The 16551-nt window shown below is 37.8% G+C and overlaps 1 protein-coding gene across 1 annotated transcript in view; it reads left to right on the top strand.

The window, feature by feature from the left end:
* AHR (aryl hydrocarbon receptor) overlaps positions 1-3717 on the top strand; it is a gene marked incomplete at its 5' end in the record, with an annotated part of 63784 nt that extends 60067 nt beyond the window's left edge. Inside the window, one exon of the mRNA XM_081996855.1 lies at positions 3500-3717. Within this exon, the coding sequence (XP_081852981.1) occupies positions 3500-3655 (156 nt within the window). The 3' untranslated portion in view covers positions 3656-3717. The remainder of the gene's footprint in view (positions 1-3499) is intronic.
* Positions 3718-16551: the final 12834 nt, after the last annotated feature.

Raw genomic sequence — 16551 nt, 5'->3', positions numbered from 1 at the left:
AATATTATGAACTATCGCATTTCTACACACAATAATACTGCAAAAATATTTTTATATATTGCCATAAGTGAAAGTCAGCTTGTTCCTCAAGCTGCTCTCTAAATTGTCTGCTGAAGACGAAAGAGCAGGAAAAAATTATATTCACAGTAGAGAAGTTGGACCTTTTTCACATTGTGCTACGGAGAATGTGCAAGAAAAGCCATAGAAGAGAGGAGCCTGTCTGTAGCACAGACTGCAGTTTTAAGCACAGTTCTTCATAAATAAAATTAACTTAGAAATAAAAAAATTGAATTACTTAAGGCACTTCCTGATTGTGAATAACCTTTGTTGAAGTACTTTAAATTGTACCATTTCTTTCTCTTAATGCCGCTCAAGTACAGAGCCACAATTCTTTTTTTTTACCTCAGTGAGTTAATATTCTAAAGTACTGATCCTACAAATGCTTATGCACATGCATAAGCATTTACAGAATTAAAGTATTAACTGGCATTTAACCTACACAAGACAGAAGTGAGGAATGCAAGTAGAACATACCCAGTTTTTTGGTATGCTTAATACAAGTACAAAACGTATCCTTTTTTAAAACTGCTTCACTAGTGGAAAAAAAAATAATTGCAGAATTGCAGAAATTTATCTAAAATAAAGGACAGTTCAGCACTGCCCAAGGGCTGAAATAGCAAGAAGTGTCTTTGGCAAACTGCAGCGCACAAGCTTGCACGGTGCTTGGCTGTATGTTGCCTGGCTGTGGTCAGTGTTGTTATTCCTTCATAGTGCTTGATAATAGGGTTGCAAAGCAGTTGCAGGGTCATCCAAGTTTGTCCCAATAATAGTATAGAACTGTTTTTATCACAAAAGCTATACTGGTTTGGTGCATCAGTTTTGAACAGCCAGAGCATAAATTATTCCATTTCTTTCTTTTTAATGTTTGGCTTCAAATACATTTTTTTTGTAGATTATCTTGTTGTTATGCTGCCTTAATCGTTTTTTGTCACACCCCCTTTTTATTATTTTCTTGCTTACTTTTTCTTCTCATCTATCTGTAAAAAGTTCAATGATTAAGACATCTCTGAATACAATAAATGAATACATTTCATGTTTACTAGAATGCTGTGCTGCAATAATGATACTGTATTTAGCTTGTTGTAAAAAATGAACAAAGGCCAGTTTGTGAAAAGTTACCCTTACTTAAGTTGTTCAGAGGCAAATTCAGCCCCTCTTGCTATGTTATACCTATGCTGTGTGGATCTGGATAGCATTGCATAAGCAAAGCCCAGTGCAGAACTGATGTTGCCCTTGTGCACGTTAGCTCCTGTTTACCTCTGAAGAGAACTGCTGAACATTTGTCCAAATGGGCTTAAAAGAGGAGCACACTTCTTGATGAGATAAGGAAGGATTATTCCCTCAACCCGTTTTGTAAAAGAGTGATCGTAGATAGCTGATAGCTGCCTCCAAGTCCTTGCAGGTCCAAACTTACATATGCCGACTGGGTGCAGTGGAGGGTGGGAAGAGACTTCTTCTTCCTAAACCAAATAGCACTGACTTTTGCAACCCATACTGTTCTCATGAAACTATATACTGTTCGCATGAAAAAAACCCAGCATCTCCTGTATCAGACTACTCAGTTTTGACCGCTAGTCACATCTGCCAATTAACATTTTTATAGATTGAGGGCAAAGTAAAGCTCTATGTAAACCAAAGTAGTTCTGTTGAGAAATGTTTTCATGTAGAAATATTTTTTTACCTAGAAATGTCATTGCTCCAGAGAAAGATAACCCTATATTTATGTATGCTTATATTAGGGGTTGTATTTAGTCTTGTATCAGAGGAGTTAAGAACTTTAAAATATGTGACCCCATGGGAACTAGTGAGTCAGAAGTACAGCTACTGCACTTGAAGTAATCTTGTAAAACATCGCCTGTGCCAAAGCCATTATGTCAAATAATATACATTTCTGCATTGTAAATAGGGACAATGTGTCACTGCTTATTATAAGAAAGTTAAGGTTTGATTTTTATTACTAATTGGTAACTTCAGTAAGGATGCCACTAAGCAGATAGGATACTACTGTCTGAGCCTACGTTCACACAGCCAAACCAAAGTAGGGCAGTCTTTGTGGCTGGATTTAGGACACTGACATCCCTATCAGTGGTTGGAGTCTGGAGAGAGGACAGACGTTGCTATGCGAGCCATGATTGCTATTCTTTCCTCAGCCTTCTAACTCCCATTGATTTCTTCGTGAAAGGACTAGGGGATTAGAAAGCCAGAAGGGTCTGTTGTGGTCATCTGCCTCGACCTTCTGCCTAACTTGTAATTGCAGGGGGGTCATAGCCAATGTAGTATAAAAACCACTTTCGGAGATGGAGAAGGGCAGAAAGGCCTTAGATAATGTGATTGCTTGTTTAAGGTCAGTATTCCTTTATTAAACAGGAGAAACTGTGCTAATTATTAGATTCTGTGTTGAGAACTTTCTTAGAAATTTTAATGAGCATGCTCATCTTGTTAATGAAGAATATAGAAATAATCTGCTTCTGTCAGAACTAATCCTAGTTTACGTAATTGTAGCTGTCCTTAAAAGTATGGCAACTTTGATTAGTAACATAATCCACATGGCTATAGCCTTGTTGTTAAAAACTTAGAAGAACTGTGTGCAGTTAGTAAAATTTCAGTGTTTGCATAGAAGGAAAAAAAAAGTTTCCAAAGCCCAGCATATTTTGATAGATGAATGAATGTATAATACATGTTTTTAAGGACAAACCTTGAATGAATGAATGAGTACTTATGATATAAGCTACTCCTGAACTGAAGAGATGATGGAAATGTTTAAAATATTTTGTTTTATTTTCTTTGCATGACTGAATGGAGTATTTTGTAGGTAAAGTAACTTTTCCGTAGCACGACAGGAAGCATTACATCAGCTGATTAAAATAATCCTATGAACAATTATGTCAAGACTGATGAAAGCCATTCATTGCTCTTACCTGGCATTGTCAATATGAAGACTGTTTGTCAAAAAAGCCCACCCTATGACAGCTCAGCCTGCACATTGAATGCAGTATACTTCTGCCTACAAATAGAACTCCAGGTGCATTCCTGGAAGAGCTGTGAAGTCTGGATCCCATGCAGACATGAAGATATGTAAATAGGTTACTTTTAAAAATGTAACAGCTGGATGTGGAAATTGGGAGTGCTCAGTCAGACTGTACTTTCTACAGATGAAAACTATATTACACTTTAGATAATAGCAATGGTTTTTTTACTTAGCCAGAAGTAGGACTCCCACTGACTTCAGCATGGGTAAGTTTCACTGATGATTCAGACCCTTCTTTAAATTTAATTTTTTTTTAAATGATGAATGATGAGAAGTTAATTTGCATTAAAGCTACTCATTATATTTTAAGATGATTTCATCCAATCTGTGTCTTCAGGAGGATTTTTTTTTAAACTTAAAAATAAATCGGTTTCCCATACTAACCATTTATATTGTCTTTTTTCCTGCCAGTTCCAAAACAGTTTCAATGGAGGAAATGTAAATGAAGCATATCCCTCCCAGTTAGATGTGATCAGTAATGCACAGACTGCCACACATCTTCAGCCTCTTCATCATCCGACAGAACCCAGATCCTTCTCAGATTTGGCATCTAGTGGATTTATGTGATTCAGATCTAGAGCTCCATCTGTGATTTTGTCTGGGTGTCAGGCTGCTCTGAGGAAAAGCTTGATAAGTCTATCTTTGAGCGTTGGACTTTAACAGCTAAATTACATTTTGAGAATATGAGGTTGGTTGCACTATATACTGGTGGATATGTAATCCAAGACCTGGCTTTTCAGAGTGACAGGTGGAATTAAACTTCTGACTAAAAGTATGCATGTGCTGTTTTCCATCAGATTCACTGTGTCATTGCAGTATGGATTACATATGTACTACAGACTATGTCATGCTATACAACATAAGATAAGGCAAATGGTTTTGTTGTTTAGAAAATAATTGGGCACTTTACAAATAGCATCAATGGCACAAGGAAGATGATTTCACATGTGGATTATTTCCAGACTTTATTTTTGAAAAACTATTAAAAAGCTCTGAATTAATGAGAATCAAAAGCACTTAATTTTAATGCATACTAAGCTCTTTAATCACTTATTTTATATTTAAATCCTTTTGTTTTAAGTCTCCATTTCTAGCACTTTAATAGAAGGCTTAATACAAGGATATGATATGCAACTTCAGGTTTTTTATGAAACAGACCCCTTGCATTCCTCTTTTTCTTGTCAACCTTAAGTGCCTCACAGTTTAGCTACCTTGTTTCTAATGGGAACTTATTTTAGCAAAACTCACTATAAATGTCATCCGTATTATATGAACTTTTATCTAACATCTACAGTGCTACTGGCTGTATCTTCCCCACCCCCAATAATTTGTTTAGCGAATGACTTAATTCTTTATCTGTGGATCTGTTACACTATTATCAGGAGTTATTAATGTTCTGAATTTAGTTCAGCTATAGAGTTTTGGTTTATTCTATACTGCTTTTCTGCTTTCTTCAGGTAATACAGGGTATATTAAAAAAAGAAGATTTTGCTGAGGGGGAGGAGCAGATCCTCAGGATTAGTTTTAGATTATTAATGCTGAAAAACATGTGCCTTATCTTGTGTTAAAATGCTCATAATGTTCTTTAGAAATAATACAAGGCTGCTCTATGCAAATACTTTCATTAAAATGGATATTGAAAAGGATTGCATTTTAGAGAAGGGGGAAAGGAGTATCAATAGTGATTAGTATTGACATTTACTTTGACTGCAGTTTTCGATGTTCGTAGTGGGGAAAGGGTCAGTTTTGGTTTAAACTTTATCCCTAGCAAATTGCACTGCGAAGTACAGAGAGGTTATTCTTTTTATGTATGTTGATCCATTTGAAAAGCTTTGTGCAAAATATGAAATTGGGAAAAGAAAAAAGTCATTGGAGAAATTCTCCTTTTAATAGGTTTTATTTTCAGGAAAAAGAAAAAACACATCCGTGAAAACATTCTGGGGTTTTGTTTTGTTTTTATGAGAGGATTGTTAGAATGGCAGACACCAATGTTTGCTGCAAAATAATACTCTACATGAAAAATACAGAAATGTGTATATGTTCAAAATATTTCATACTCGTGTGTTGTATAGTTCATATATAATAAAATGTCTTTGTAAAATATTTTAAAGCAGTTAATTTTAAAGTGTTACATCAGTATATGTTAAGAACAATTTTATTACATTTGTGATATGTAATATAAAATGGCAATTTAGCCAGTTTGCTTAAAACAGGCAAAGGTAAATTGGCTCCCTCCAGACAGTTGTTAATATTGTTTAATACAAGGACAATCACTTAAAATTGGAATACTTTTGTAGGTGAAACATGCTTTCTTTGAAGAAGAACATATTTACTTCTTTTCTGTCTGATATGGTATGCTAGGCCAAACTTCTGATTCAGTTACAGCTTTTCAGATGAATAACTTCAGCAGTTCTTTTAAGTGAAATCACCATATATGAAAGGGACATTAAGGAAGCAATTACTATTCAGGAAAAGCCCATAAAGATATTGTGGGTTGTATTACAAAATTGCTTTTTTTTAAAGTTTCAGATTTTGTTTTCAGCACAAGACATCAGTAACAGATTTAATTAATATCCTTTGAATGAATTTGTGATTCTGTCATTTTTTATTGAAGGTCATGTTTTAAGCCAATATCTGAAACGTCTTCCATATCTAGCTAGTGTATCGTGCTTGCATTTGAACTTCAAAATCAGAAAAATGCTGTAAAACCGGAAGGTTCAAAGGGATAATGTATGTTTTGCATCTAACAAACCAGTATATGTCCTGTTTAAGAGTTTAGTCAAACCAAATATGTGTTGTCCTATCACTAAGTGCCAAGGATGCAGTACAACAACTGTGCTGCCCTACTTACTGTAAACAAATTAGTTGTTTATATGCATATCAGCGTATTTTGTGCATTATCTTACGTGTACAACGTTGACTGTATTAGTGCACTCTTGATCTGCACCTAACTGTACCTACAGTGCACAGATGTTTCTGAACTGGATCTTTATTAGCCCGTCAGGTCTGTTGTAAGAAAGATTATAACCCGGTGTTAGTCAGTATTACTATCCATTTTTGTACAAGTTTTCTTAGCTTTTTCTTTCCAGTTCTTATCCCTCCTTTGCTATGCCTGCACATACCATGCAATACACCTCTTGCGTTAAGGTATGGTTTTGTAGCGCTCTTGCTCATCTCCAGTAAAGTTTGTAAGACATAATATATGGTAATAAAATAATCACTTGAATGTAGCTGAAATGTATGTTCTCTTACTGCAAAAATGTTTGATTTCAGCAGTATACAAAAAGATACGTTATCATACAGTTACTAATATCTTTTGAGAGCTTGTCATCTAATAGTTTACAAAACTATTGTTGTTTACGTCACTATGGACTTTGCACTTCTCTGAATATTAGATGCAAATACAATGTGTATAGTTTATAGTGGTGATTAAATGTGTGTTTGTCCATGGAATTGGTATTTTATACTTGCATGAAAATGAGTTTACAAGTAAACTTTGTAAATAGTAAGGCATAATTAGCAGTCAGGAGGCTTCTATATTCGTTGCTTAGTGACAGTTGAACACTACTGAGGCAGGAATAGATTTCTGCATAGATGCTGCTAAAAATAAGAAGCATTTTCTCTTTTGAGATTTGTAGCTGGCCATCAGTAACCTATTTACTGTATATTGCTATTTCTTAAAAAGTGATTTTAAGAAAACAATTCTTTTAATTTACTTCTAATTACTGATATTACTGTTTCCTCTGTGCTGTACTGGCTTTGCATGATAATCTTTTAAAATCAGTTATAATGCTGAATCAAATGTTTCACTGTAATCCCCTATGCAGTTTAGCAAATTTACAATAGTTCTTCGGTTTAGTGACATGATGGACAAGAATTTAATTGGTTTCAACTATGCTGTTATCTTGTAATGTATTAAGACACATGTCTTATCCAGGATCAGTATTAGGCTATGAACTCTGTATGTAGGTTCTCTTGTTTACTCTTCTTGCATAGCACAAAAAGACAAGCTAAGATACAAGAGCAATTCAACAGGGCTGCAACTCTATTAAGTAACATCTGGAAATAATCAGGCAATAATATAGGCAACACAGGCCATCCTTTTTCGTAGTCTGTTGCATTTGTTAAAAGGATACCTTCAAGCCGCAAATCAGCCTGTTCCCAGAAGTGTGAGACCTCACTGTCCAGTTTTGTTTGAAGGAGGGAGACACTTTCTTCTCAACTAAGCCATTTTCTTTATAATTTATGGAATTCCACTTCTATATCTAATTCAACATGAAAGTTAACCATAGTGACCTAACTTGGAGTAGTCCACTGCGTCACAAGCTCAGGCAGTTTGTTGATGGAAGTCATCGTCTTGAGGCTCTGTCAGAGGGAGGTTTTCTCAAATAGCTCTTTTCAAAATGCATTTTCCTAGTGAGGAACTACATTTTCCACTCACACATTTAAACTGAGAGCTGTTTTAGTCTCAGGTGATTTTGTGAGCAACATTCACCTTGATCGGTTATGAAGGAATCTGAGCCAGGTCTCCAGAAAGAACATCCATTCTTCCTGTCAAGCAAGTTCTGGTGCATTGATTTTTGTGGTGAGCCTCTTATCTCTTGAAGTTCATCTTCCTGACAAATAGAGAAGGATCATAATAGTGAGACATCAGCAGCTAATGCAAAATTCTCAAAGATTCAAACAAAGATGTGAAATCAAAGATGTGATCAGTCTATGGGATAATGAGGTTTCTTCTTTATAGCCTAACCTTTCTAGTCAAGGTCCAGCAGGAAATGTTATTAGCATTAAACAAAGCTATATACAATTTAGTTTCCAAAGTAGCCAGTCTTTGAGAAAGGGAGAGGTTCCTCAACATTAAAGTTACTGGTTTTTTTATAATTTATGCTGACATCAGCAGACTCTTATCTCCTCTTGAATCCATCCTGGCTGGATAAAAGTATAAGCAATATTCAGAAACTAATAACTTCAACAGATTTTTTTACACCATTTTGAAGGTTGTGTGATCATAGTTGTCTGGATGTCTACAACCCATACAAATAAGTTTGAGAAGTTTCGTTATAAAAGAAAATAATTATAAGAACAGAAGAGGAAGCCTGAAGGATGTTGGGACTAATTGGAATCCTTCATGCTGCGTAATAATAATGTTCAATATAACAGTTCCTCCTGTATTTACAGGATGACAAATTAAAGAGAAAACAATTTTATCAAATTTTCTGCTTTTCATTGACTATGGACATGAAGACTTCCCTGTTAACATGGAATAGTGTGCATCTGTTGGTAGGTGATACGAGCCAGAGGAACTTGGCTCCTTGCTAATAAAAGTAAGAGCTAAATTAGGAGAAGCTACTGAACTTTGTGACACTAGTCAGTGAAATTTTGAGAGGGAAGTGCAGGAAGACAAAGGAAGATCTCACCTTTAATGTACTTGAAAGATGTCTTGAGGGTACCTGTTTTCTAGTTTCTGAATCATCATCCATACTTTTTTAAAGAGCAAAATCTAAATCTCTGAACTCTCTACTGACCTGCCAACTACCTTGATTCTTCCGTAACCACCCAGATCCTGGCAACACTGAGCGACTTGGCTACCAAGCCCTTGAGAAGTTGTATACCAGGTGTTTCCTGCATCTCTGAGGGGCCCAAACCAGTAAGTAGTTTCAGAACATAATGAACAAATTTTCCAACAGAAAGCAGCCAGAAAGTCTTCTGTCAAAATGAACTAATGGGCAAGCAGGACAAGTTGTGGCCCAGCAATTAGGGCACTCATTCTGCTCCTAACCAGCATCTTTTTCATTCTCTTGATGGGCAGAAAAGTGTCATCAGTTCCGAATGGAGGTTTAAATGTAAAAATGTAAGAAACCCCAAACAAACAAACAAACCTGGGGGTGCTAGTTGACAGCTGGCTGAACATGAGCCGGCAGTGTGCCCAGGTGGCCAAGAAGGCCAACAGCGTCCTGGCCTGTATCAGAAATAGTGTGGCCAGCAGGAGTAGGGAAGTGATCGTGCCCCTGTACTCGGCACTGGTGAGGCCGCACCTTGAATACTGTGTTCAGTTTTGGGGCCCTCACTATGAGGAGGATGTTGAGGTGCTGGAGCGTGTCCAGAGAAGGGCAACGAAGCTGGTGAGGGGTCTGGAGCACAAGTCTTGTGAGGAGCGGCTGAGGGAACTGGGGTTGTTTAGTCTGGAGAAGAGGAAGCTGAGGGGAGACCTTATCGCTCTCTGCAACTACCTGAAAGGGGGTTGTGGCGACAAGGGTGTTGGCCTCTTCTCCCAAGTAACTAGTGACAGGACAAGAGGAAATGGCCTCAAGTTGTGCCAGGGGAGGTTTAGATTGGATATTAGGAAAAATTTCTTCACTGAGAGAGTGGTCAGGCATTGGAACAGGCTGCCCAGGGAGGTGGTGGAGTCGCCATCTCTGGAAGTGTTCAAAAAACGCATGGATGTGGCGCTTCAGGACATGGTTTAGGGGACATTGTGGCGCTGGATTAATGGTTGGACTTGATGATCTTAAAGGTCCTTTCCAACCTTGTGATTCTGTGAAAAAAACCTTGGCCTGACCTTCATACTTGGTTTTACGTCTACAGTAGACAAAGGATCTCTGTAGCTGAAATATGCTATAGATGGTCTGATCAGAGAGGTTATTCCCTTTGATTTTAGCTGTCCATGTTTTTAAAGCAGATGCTTTCCAAGTTCTCAACATTGTAATCATCAGTGTCTCTGAGACCTGTTTCTACGGAAGCTGCAAATTGTTTTTCCAAGATATAAATGGAACTGTAGAGAAGGAAAATTACTTTCTACCAGAAGAGCTTCAAATACAGTGCTAAGAGCTGGTCAGGCCTTCACAGTAGTGCCAATCACTATAAGAAATAGAACAGTCCTTTGCTTGTATAACTCCCTAAAATTACTGGAGAAAATGGGATAGCATTTGTGAGCCTATGGTGTGTGGTGGTAGCACTGCTGTGTAATGTGCACACGCACATACACAGGGCAACCTGTGATCATGAAGGCACATGATCATATGCAAAAGAATGTTTTCATTACACTGGCATCTAATCAAACCTTGAGAAGCTAGTAAGAGCCTGTGACACCTCATTCAATATAAAGAAGGATCTGCATTAAACTTTAGACCTAGACTTATAATCAGCACATAAACTTTTATGTACTTAGCTTTATGGCTCAAGTCTACTTTCAGTCCTTCAATAGTTCTTAAATAAAAGGAAATTCTCAGGCAAATAAAATGTTTCAATTTTAATATTGCTAGGTAAAACAACGACAGGAACTTCAGACCAAGAATATTATTGTTAAGTAGCAGAAATATGGAAATGATCAGTTAAAAGAATGTAGGTAAACCTCATTAAAATGCTTTTAAAACCATGCTTTTCTTCTCAGATATAGCTGTGTGAAGTCACATTCATCAAGTTGGTTCTATTCCCTCCTTGTTTTGCAAACATCTAAAACCAGTATTTAAAATGTTTCTTGCTAAAGTTGAGAACAGGACAGATTTTTCTGATTCAGCTGTGACTTCAAAACTTGTGGAAGTTCAAAGTGCTTTGAAGTCAGCATGCCAGTTGCTCTCTAATGATAAAATTTGCACAAAAGTGAAACGTGGCAAAAGATCTATATCTGATGAATGCACCCCGGAACATTTTTCAGTGCTTTTATTTATTTTTTAAAAGTAGGGTATTTGTGTATTAATGGACACGCTTGCCTACCTACTCTCAAGAGTCATGTAAACCTTGTACAGAATCTGCTCCAATAGGTGCTGGCAGAATAAGACCAATTTAAGCTTATCATTTTGACACAATAAATGTCATTTGTGGCCTCTGCTACTTCCTAATGAAGACAGCTGAGTAGCTTCTGCAGAAAGGGCCAAAGTATAGTATGAATTTCTGTTCAAATCACTTTGGTAGGTTGCTCCCACATGACAAAGGCAGACAAGGAATTTAGATAGTCTATGAGAGTCTGCGGAGCAAGAACAGCTGCTTCATGGCTGGAGAAGTTGCTTGTTTCCTCACAGAACAAGGTAGCCAGACTCCTGCTGCGATGCTGCATAGCAGCTGAAGTTGCTAACAGGACATGCAAAGGAAGATATAGCTCAGAATTGCTGCCAAAGCTCTTAAATCCCTTTGTAGGTACCGTGGGGAGAGCCATATCGCTAAGCACCACTCACACCACAGAGCCCAGAGCTGACTGTAAGCTCTTAGACCAGACTTGTCTGAGACAATTGTGGAGAAACTGGTGACTCCCTTTTATGCAATAGCCTTGGGGTTCTACTACAACCCTTTTGCCGGGGCTTGACTGGCAGCAGGAAGGACTGCATTCAAATGTAGAGTGTTGCAACAAACAGACCAGTTGAGCTCCCACCCAGGAACTTGTAATAACTAATCTGAATTACTTGATGCTCAAAATGAGCTGGCTTCCCTGCTTGCAAACACAGGTCACTTAACAGTTGTTATTTAAGGGGGGAGGGAGGAAAATGCCAACAAGTTGGGTAAATAGGATGATTTATAACACCTAATGCCTAAAGCGAATACCAAACTATTTTAGAGTCTGTTTTCCTCTGATGTGGCAACTGTTGGGTCAACTCTTGTCCACTTTGCAATATCGCTTAAGTAGCAGCTTTCAGTTGATAAAACCTGTTGGGTAACATGACCCAATTTGAACAGCTGCTAAGTTGCTTCTGTTATCTGCTTTTTGTAGCATTGCCACACTTCTTTGCTACTGTTCTTTGCGACTTCTCGCTGCTCTCCATGCCTCAGAGCCAGCAGCTCTCTTTACCATGGCACGTTGGTGCCTACTATGGCAACTCAGAGCCGGTAACACTGAAAATGACACGGACATCTAACAAACATGTTTATGTGTGTTAGCTTAAACAGCTTTTCCTACTTTGCAGCATACAGGGAAGTTTTGTATAATAGTCTTTTATTCATCTTTAGTAGAGAGACTGAATTTTTTTTTTTTAGGCCTTTGCCATCGCAGAGTCGGCAAGTAGGATACCTGTTTTGGGTCTATCCTTTGTCATTACCGTTCCTTCTCTGTCCCCTGCGTGCTGCGAACAGGGACCTCGCCTCAGTGCCAGGCTCAAGGTGATAGTTCAGCGCTCTCATTGCCAGTCACTTCTGAGTCATGTCTTCCCTCAAAGCGGTCTTTCTCAACTTTTTGGCCTGTCAGTCTTCATGCAGGTCTGAGTCAATTCTTCTGCCTGGGAGGAACCAAGCCGCCCCCAGCAGTGAGAGGTAGGTAGCAATTCCCTGGCTAAGATAAACATACCCAGCCAGGTATTACAGCCCACTCGTGTTCCCTTGTCACTCCCCACATTAGAGGAATAGAACTTTTACATACTTCTTCCACCCATCGCCTCTTTGAAGCCTTTTATAACTTACTAGTTGTAACCCAAAATTTGAGAAACACTACTTTAAAAATAGCATGTAACAAGTAATGAAGGACCTCCTTCCATCCCTCAAGAGCCAGTATTTGACCTTTCATTTACCATACTGTATTTTTAGTAGTATAATTTCAGATACAATTATCTACACTCAGTTTCTTAAATCATGCTTGAAATGCTTTTTCAGAACCACATTAACATCTCACTGCTCGGCTTGCTGGAATTAGAAACCAGATATGTTGTTTTGTTTACAATATAAAATCCGACTGTGGTTTTGGTGTAGATTGCTGTATTAAAGAGGTGAAGGCCCCTTTGGTGTTCTTTAATTTATTACACACTGTAAAATGTCCAGGCACATTTTGCCTAGTAGCAGAAGAAGGAAAAATAGTAACTCTTGGCTGGAGATGAAAAAAGTCTCACCCACCGTGAATATATTTTTAAGATCCTGCACATTTGGGACCAAATCAGCTACTTATCTGCTTCTGGGTTCATGCTTATTTGCAACCACAGTGCAGGCTCTGTGGCTTTTAAGATTTTCTTTTTGTTAGTTTTCCTAAATAAAATCATTCATATCAGATGGATGTCAGTACAGTGCCATTAAGATCACATTAAAGAGATCTTTAGGCTAACATTTTTGGCCTTGCAGGATAAATTGCATCCTGTTCTGATTTTTCTGATTCTGAATGTCTCAAAGTCTGCTTTTTAGGCACTCTAGAAACTAAAAATAGTCAGGCACTGTGAATTGCAACAATATTGTGCTCATTACCCTGCTCATGTAAAGTCTTGTCATTGTTATGCTGGAGCGTTTCCTGGGGAGCTGCATAAACAAGCTGTGACCTATGGCTTTCTACAGCTTGCGATCAGACTGTTTAATCTCTGCTTATCAGTCAGGAACCTTCAAAATTGCTATTTCACAGCAAGGCCTTTAGTAGAAGTACATCACCTGATTAACTTTAATCAACTGCATCAGTAAACAAATATTACTAGTGAATCACAGAATGATGCAAAGACCTCTTACATCATCTCTCTCCTCTCACCAACAGAACAGGATTCCTTATTGTTGTATAAAAGCTTCGTCTGTCTGACTAGGGCAACTGTGGTAAATGCTATTCACTCAAGACTGCAGTCAGCCTGCACAAGCTCTCCCTGGGAGAAAGATTTGCTTTCATTCATCCTGTCTTTTCCTACTCTTTGTTTCTTCCTACTAGTCTCTTTGTGTTGTTATGTCAAGATACTGCCTCCCAGACAAAATACTTCTTAACTAGTACCCTTAGTAATTTTGTAGTTGAACAGTATGTATTCAGGGACTGGTATTTCCATACAACTTGCAATAAAATAGTTAGTATGAAGAGACAAGTTAGAAGAAATGGATCAATCCAGCAGAAGTGGCGGTTGACCAGCTACTATTTTTGCTTTGAAAAGAAAGCAAGTTCTTCAATAAAAAATTTCAGTCCTTTGCCTGGTAACACAAGCCCATTTTTATTATTGTGTTTCCAAAATTCTTTCATTTTAGAAAGTTGGGGGTTTTTGGGGGTTTGGGTTTTTATTTTCTGAAACTGAATACAGTCCATTATGTCAGTGCTGGACAAAGAGACATTAGTTGAATCAATTGTTCATCATATTAGAGACATACATACATGGGAAAATCTCTTGCCTGCTGTTTTACATGAGGAAATTCCTTATGCATGCCAGATTTGTATTGGTTTGGTTTTACAGAACATTATGTTGCAAACTCATATCAAATGTCCTATCTCTTTCTCCATCACTAAGAATTCTTTTTTTTCTTTGTACTTGGAAAGAGGTGACAGTCTGCATTTCCCAAACAATAAAGATAAAAAGGAGAGGGAGAAGTGTTCTGAGAGAAGAGGATGTAGCAGGGAGCTGTTAGATAAAATTGCAAAAGAAAGATAGACCAAAAATATTAAGGAAGGTTTGGGGAGTAATAGGAGATCCAGTGATGGTCCCTTGGGAGGTAGTTAGCGGTGCTATTGTGTAGGGCACTCGGACCTAGACTGAGCTAGCTCGTACTCCAGGAACAATCTATATGGCTTAATGGATTTCTGCCATCTTTTATTCATGACTCTGCTTAGTCCATGACTAGGGTCTTTCATTCTATGGGAAAAACATGTGTGCACAGCCCAAGAGTGGATGCTTGTCTGTGTGTTTTTAAAGGGCTCCTACTTTCCTGCCAAATTGCTTTTTCTTTTTGGTTTCATGTATTTTTGAAAATCATACACAACCTTTGGAAGTGACTCACCCAAACATTTAAAAATCCATCCAGAAAGATTGGAAAGGGAAGGTGTTTATTCCCTAGCTGACAGCTTTTGAGTGTCATATCTCAGCCTGCAGCCAGTGATCTCAGCTATCATCAAGATGCTCCTATAGCAGCTGAACATCCATCTTCCTTTGCTCATGACATTGTTCTATCTCATAGAACTTGACAAACTGCAGCATATTAGCTGAGTTTCTTTTAAAAAAAAATTGCATGTAAATCCTATATTTGCTGCTTCTAAATATTTCTGCAACATTTTGTGGAATCCTTTTGGCCTATGGGAAAAAAACACACACAGTTAGATTTAGCCACTGACTTTCTGTCTTCCCCTCCATTTCTGCCTGTGTCTGTACCCTGAGTGTTCTTCCTCACCCGGAGGCCCAGTCACAGTTGATTCAGTTCAGTCTGCAAAGTAAGAAAATTATCTTTTGTAAAGTTGACAGGTGAGTTTAGAAGCGGCCTACCATACCTAGAAACTATATGCCTCAGGAAAGAGATCAATTCTGCCTGTCCATGTAGAAAAATACAGACCATATTTGTGAAAATAACTGTACTCTCTGCATGCACCTAAAACAGTTTTGGCAGTCTCTGGCTCTGAATTTCACCTCTGGGTCTCATAATTTTTCTCCCATTCCAGCAGTAATGGGTACTGTCTCTGAATCTGGAGATGATTGTCATTCATCTAAAATACAGAAAAGCTCTTGTGCCCATTTTAAAAATGAATATGGATCAAGCTTGGAAAACAGACTGTTGTGAGGTTTTTAACCTTAGTTTTCTCATCTACACTACAACCTTTTTGGCACCAAAGCACAGAAGATGGAAAATATCACATTAGAACAAAAACAGGGCTCTTCGCATTTCAGTCCTGCTACTGCTTGGTCCATTAGACAGATATTTTTCATAAATTATGATATACTTTTTGAAGTAGTTGAAGCAATAGAAAGAATTTTGTACTTTGTTTTCTAAACACTTTTTGGAAGATTATGTTTTCTACAGGTGGAGAAATCAGCTTTTGCATTTTTCCTCCTTTCTATTTTTTTCCTCGGACACTCAGCCTCTCCTCAGCATCTGTGTAGTTTCAAAGAATGTAATCCCTGCCCTTCACTGAGAAATTGAAACCTTTGCTGTATTAGCAATCTACTGACACAGTCTTACTGGTATGCATCTTTTCCTTCTTGCTCAGCGATAATGTCATCATCCATTTTACTCTTAACTCTGAGGAATGAAGAGTGACTATATGAAATACTTCACTGTTGCACAGGGAAAGGATCTGTTACCAGATGTAATGCTAGATGTAACTTTCTTCTGTATTTTACAGAATATCAAGAGCATGACTAAGGTATAAGATCGAGATCAGCCATTTAATTACTTAGGGTATACATAGCTAGTGGTTACACAAACAAATCTTGAAATTCTGAACTCATAAATTCAATCTCCTACCCACACCAATGAATGACACACTGGAAGATATTCAGGAACCTAGACACAGGCATCTGGTGCCATTTTAGCTATGGGCTATCCAAAGCATGTACATAAGCAATCTCAAAACCTTTTAGAGCAGCAGCTGGTACGCCAGAACAAATTGATGCCTATGTCAGGCATATGAATCACTCCCACACTGGGGCATCCTCACATTGTTGAGGAACACTTAAGAGGAAAAAAATGTACAAAGAATTACATCCCTTTTACATTCTGACATGATCAACATGTGGATTTGTTTAGCACATTAATAAGCAGTTTCAATTACCTACCAGCTCACAGACCTGGAAATTAGGAAGGCAAAACTAAATTTAGTAACATCTTAT

This window comes from Phaethon aethereus (genome assembly GCF_964289735.1).
Source record: "Phaethon aethereus genome assembly, chromosome: 2".
Classification (NCBI taxonomy): domain Eukaryota; kingdom Metazoa; phylum Chordata; class Aves; order Phaethontiformes; family Phaethontidae; genus Phaethon; species Phaethon aethereus.
This window is presented reverse-complemented; position numbering and strand designations above follow the sequence as displayed.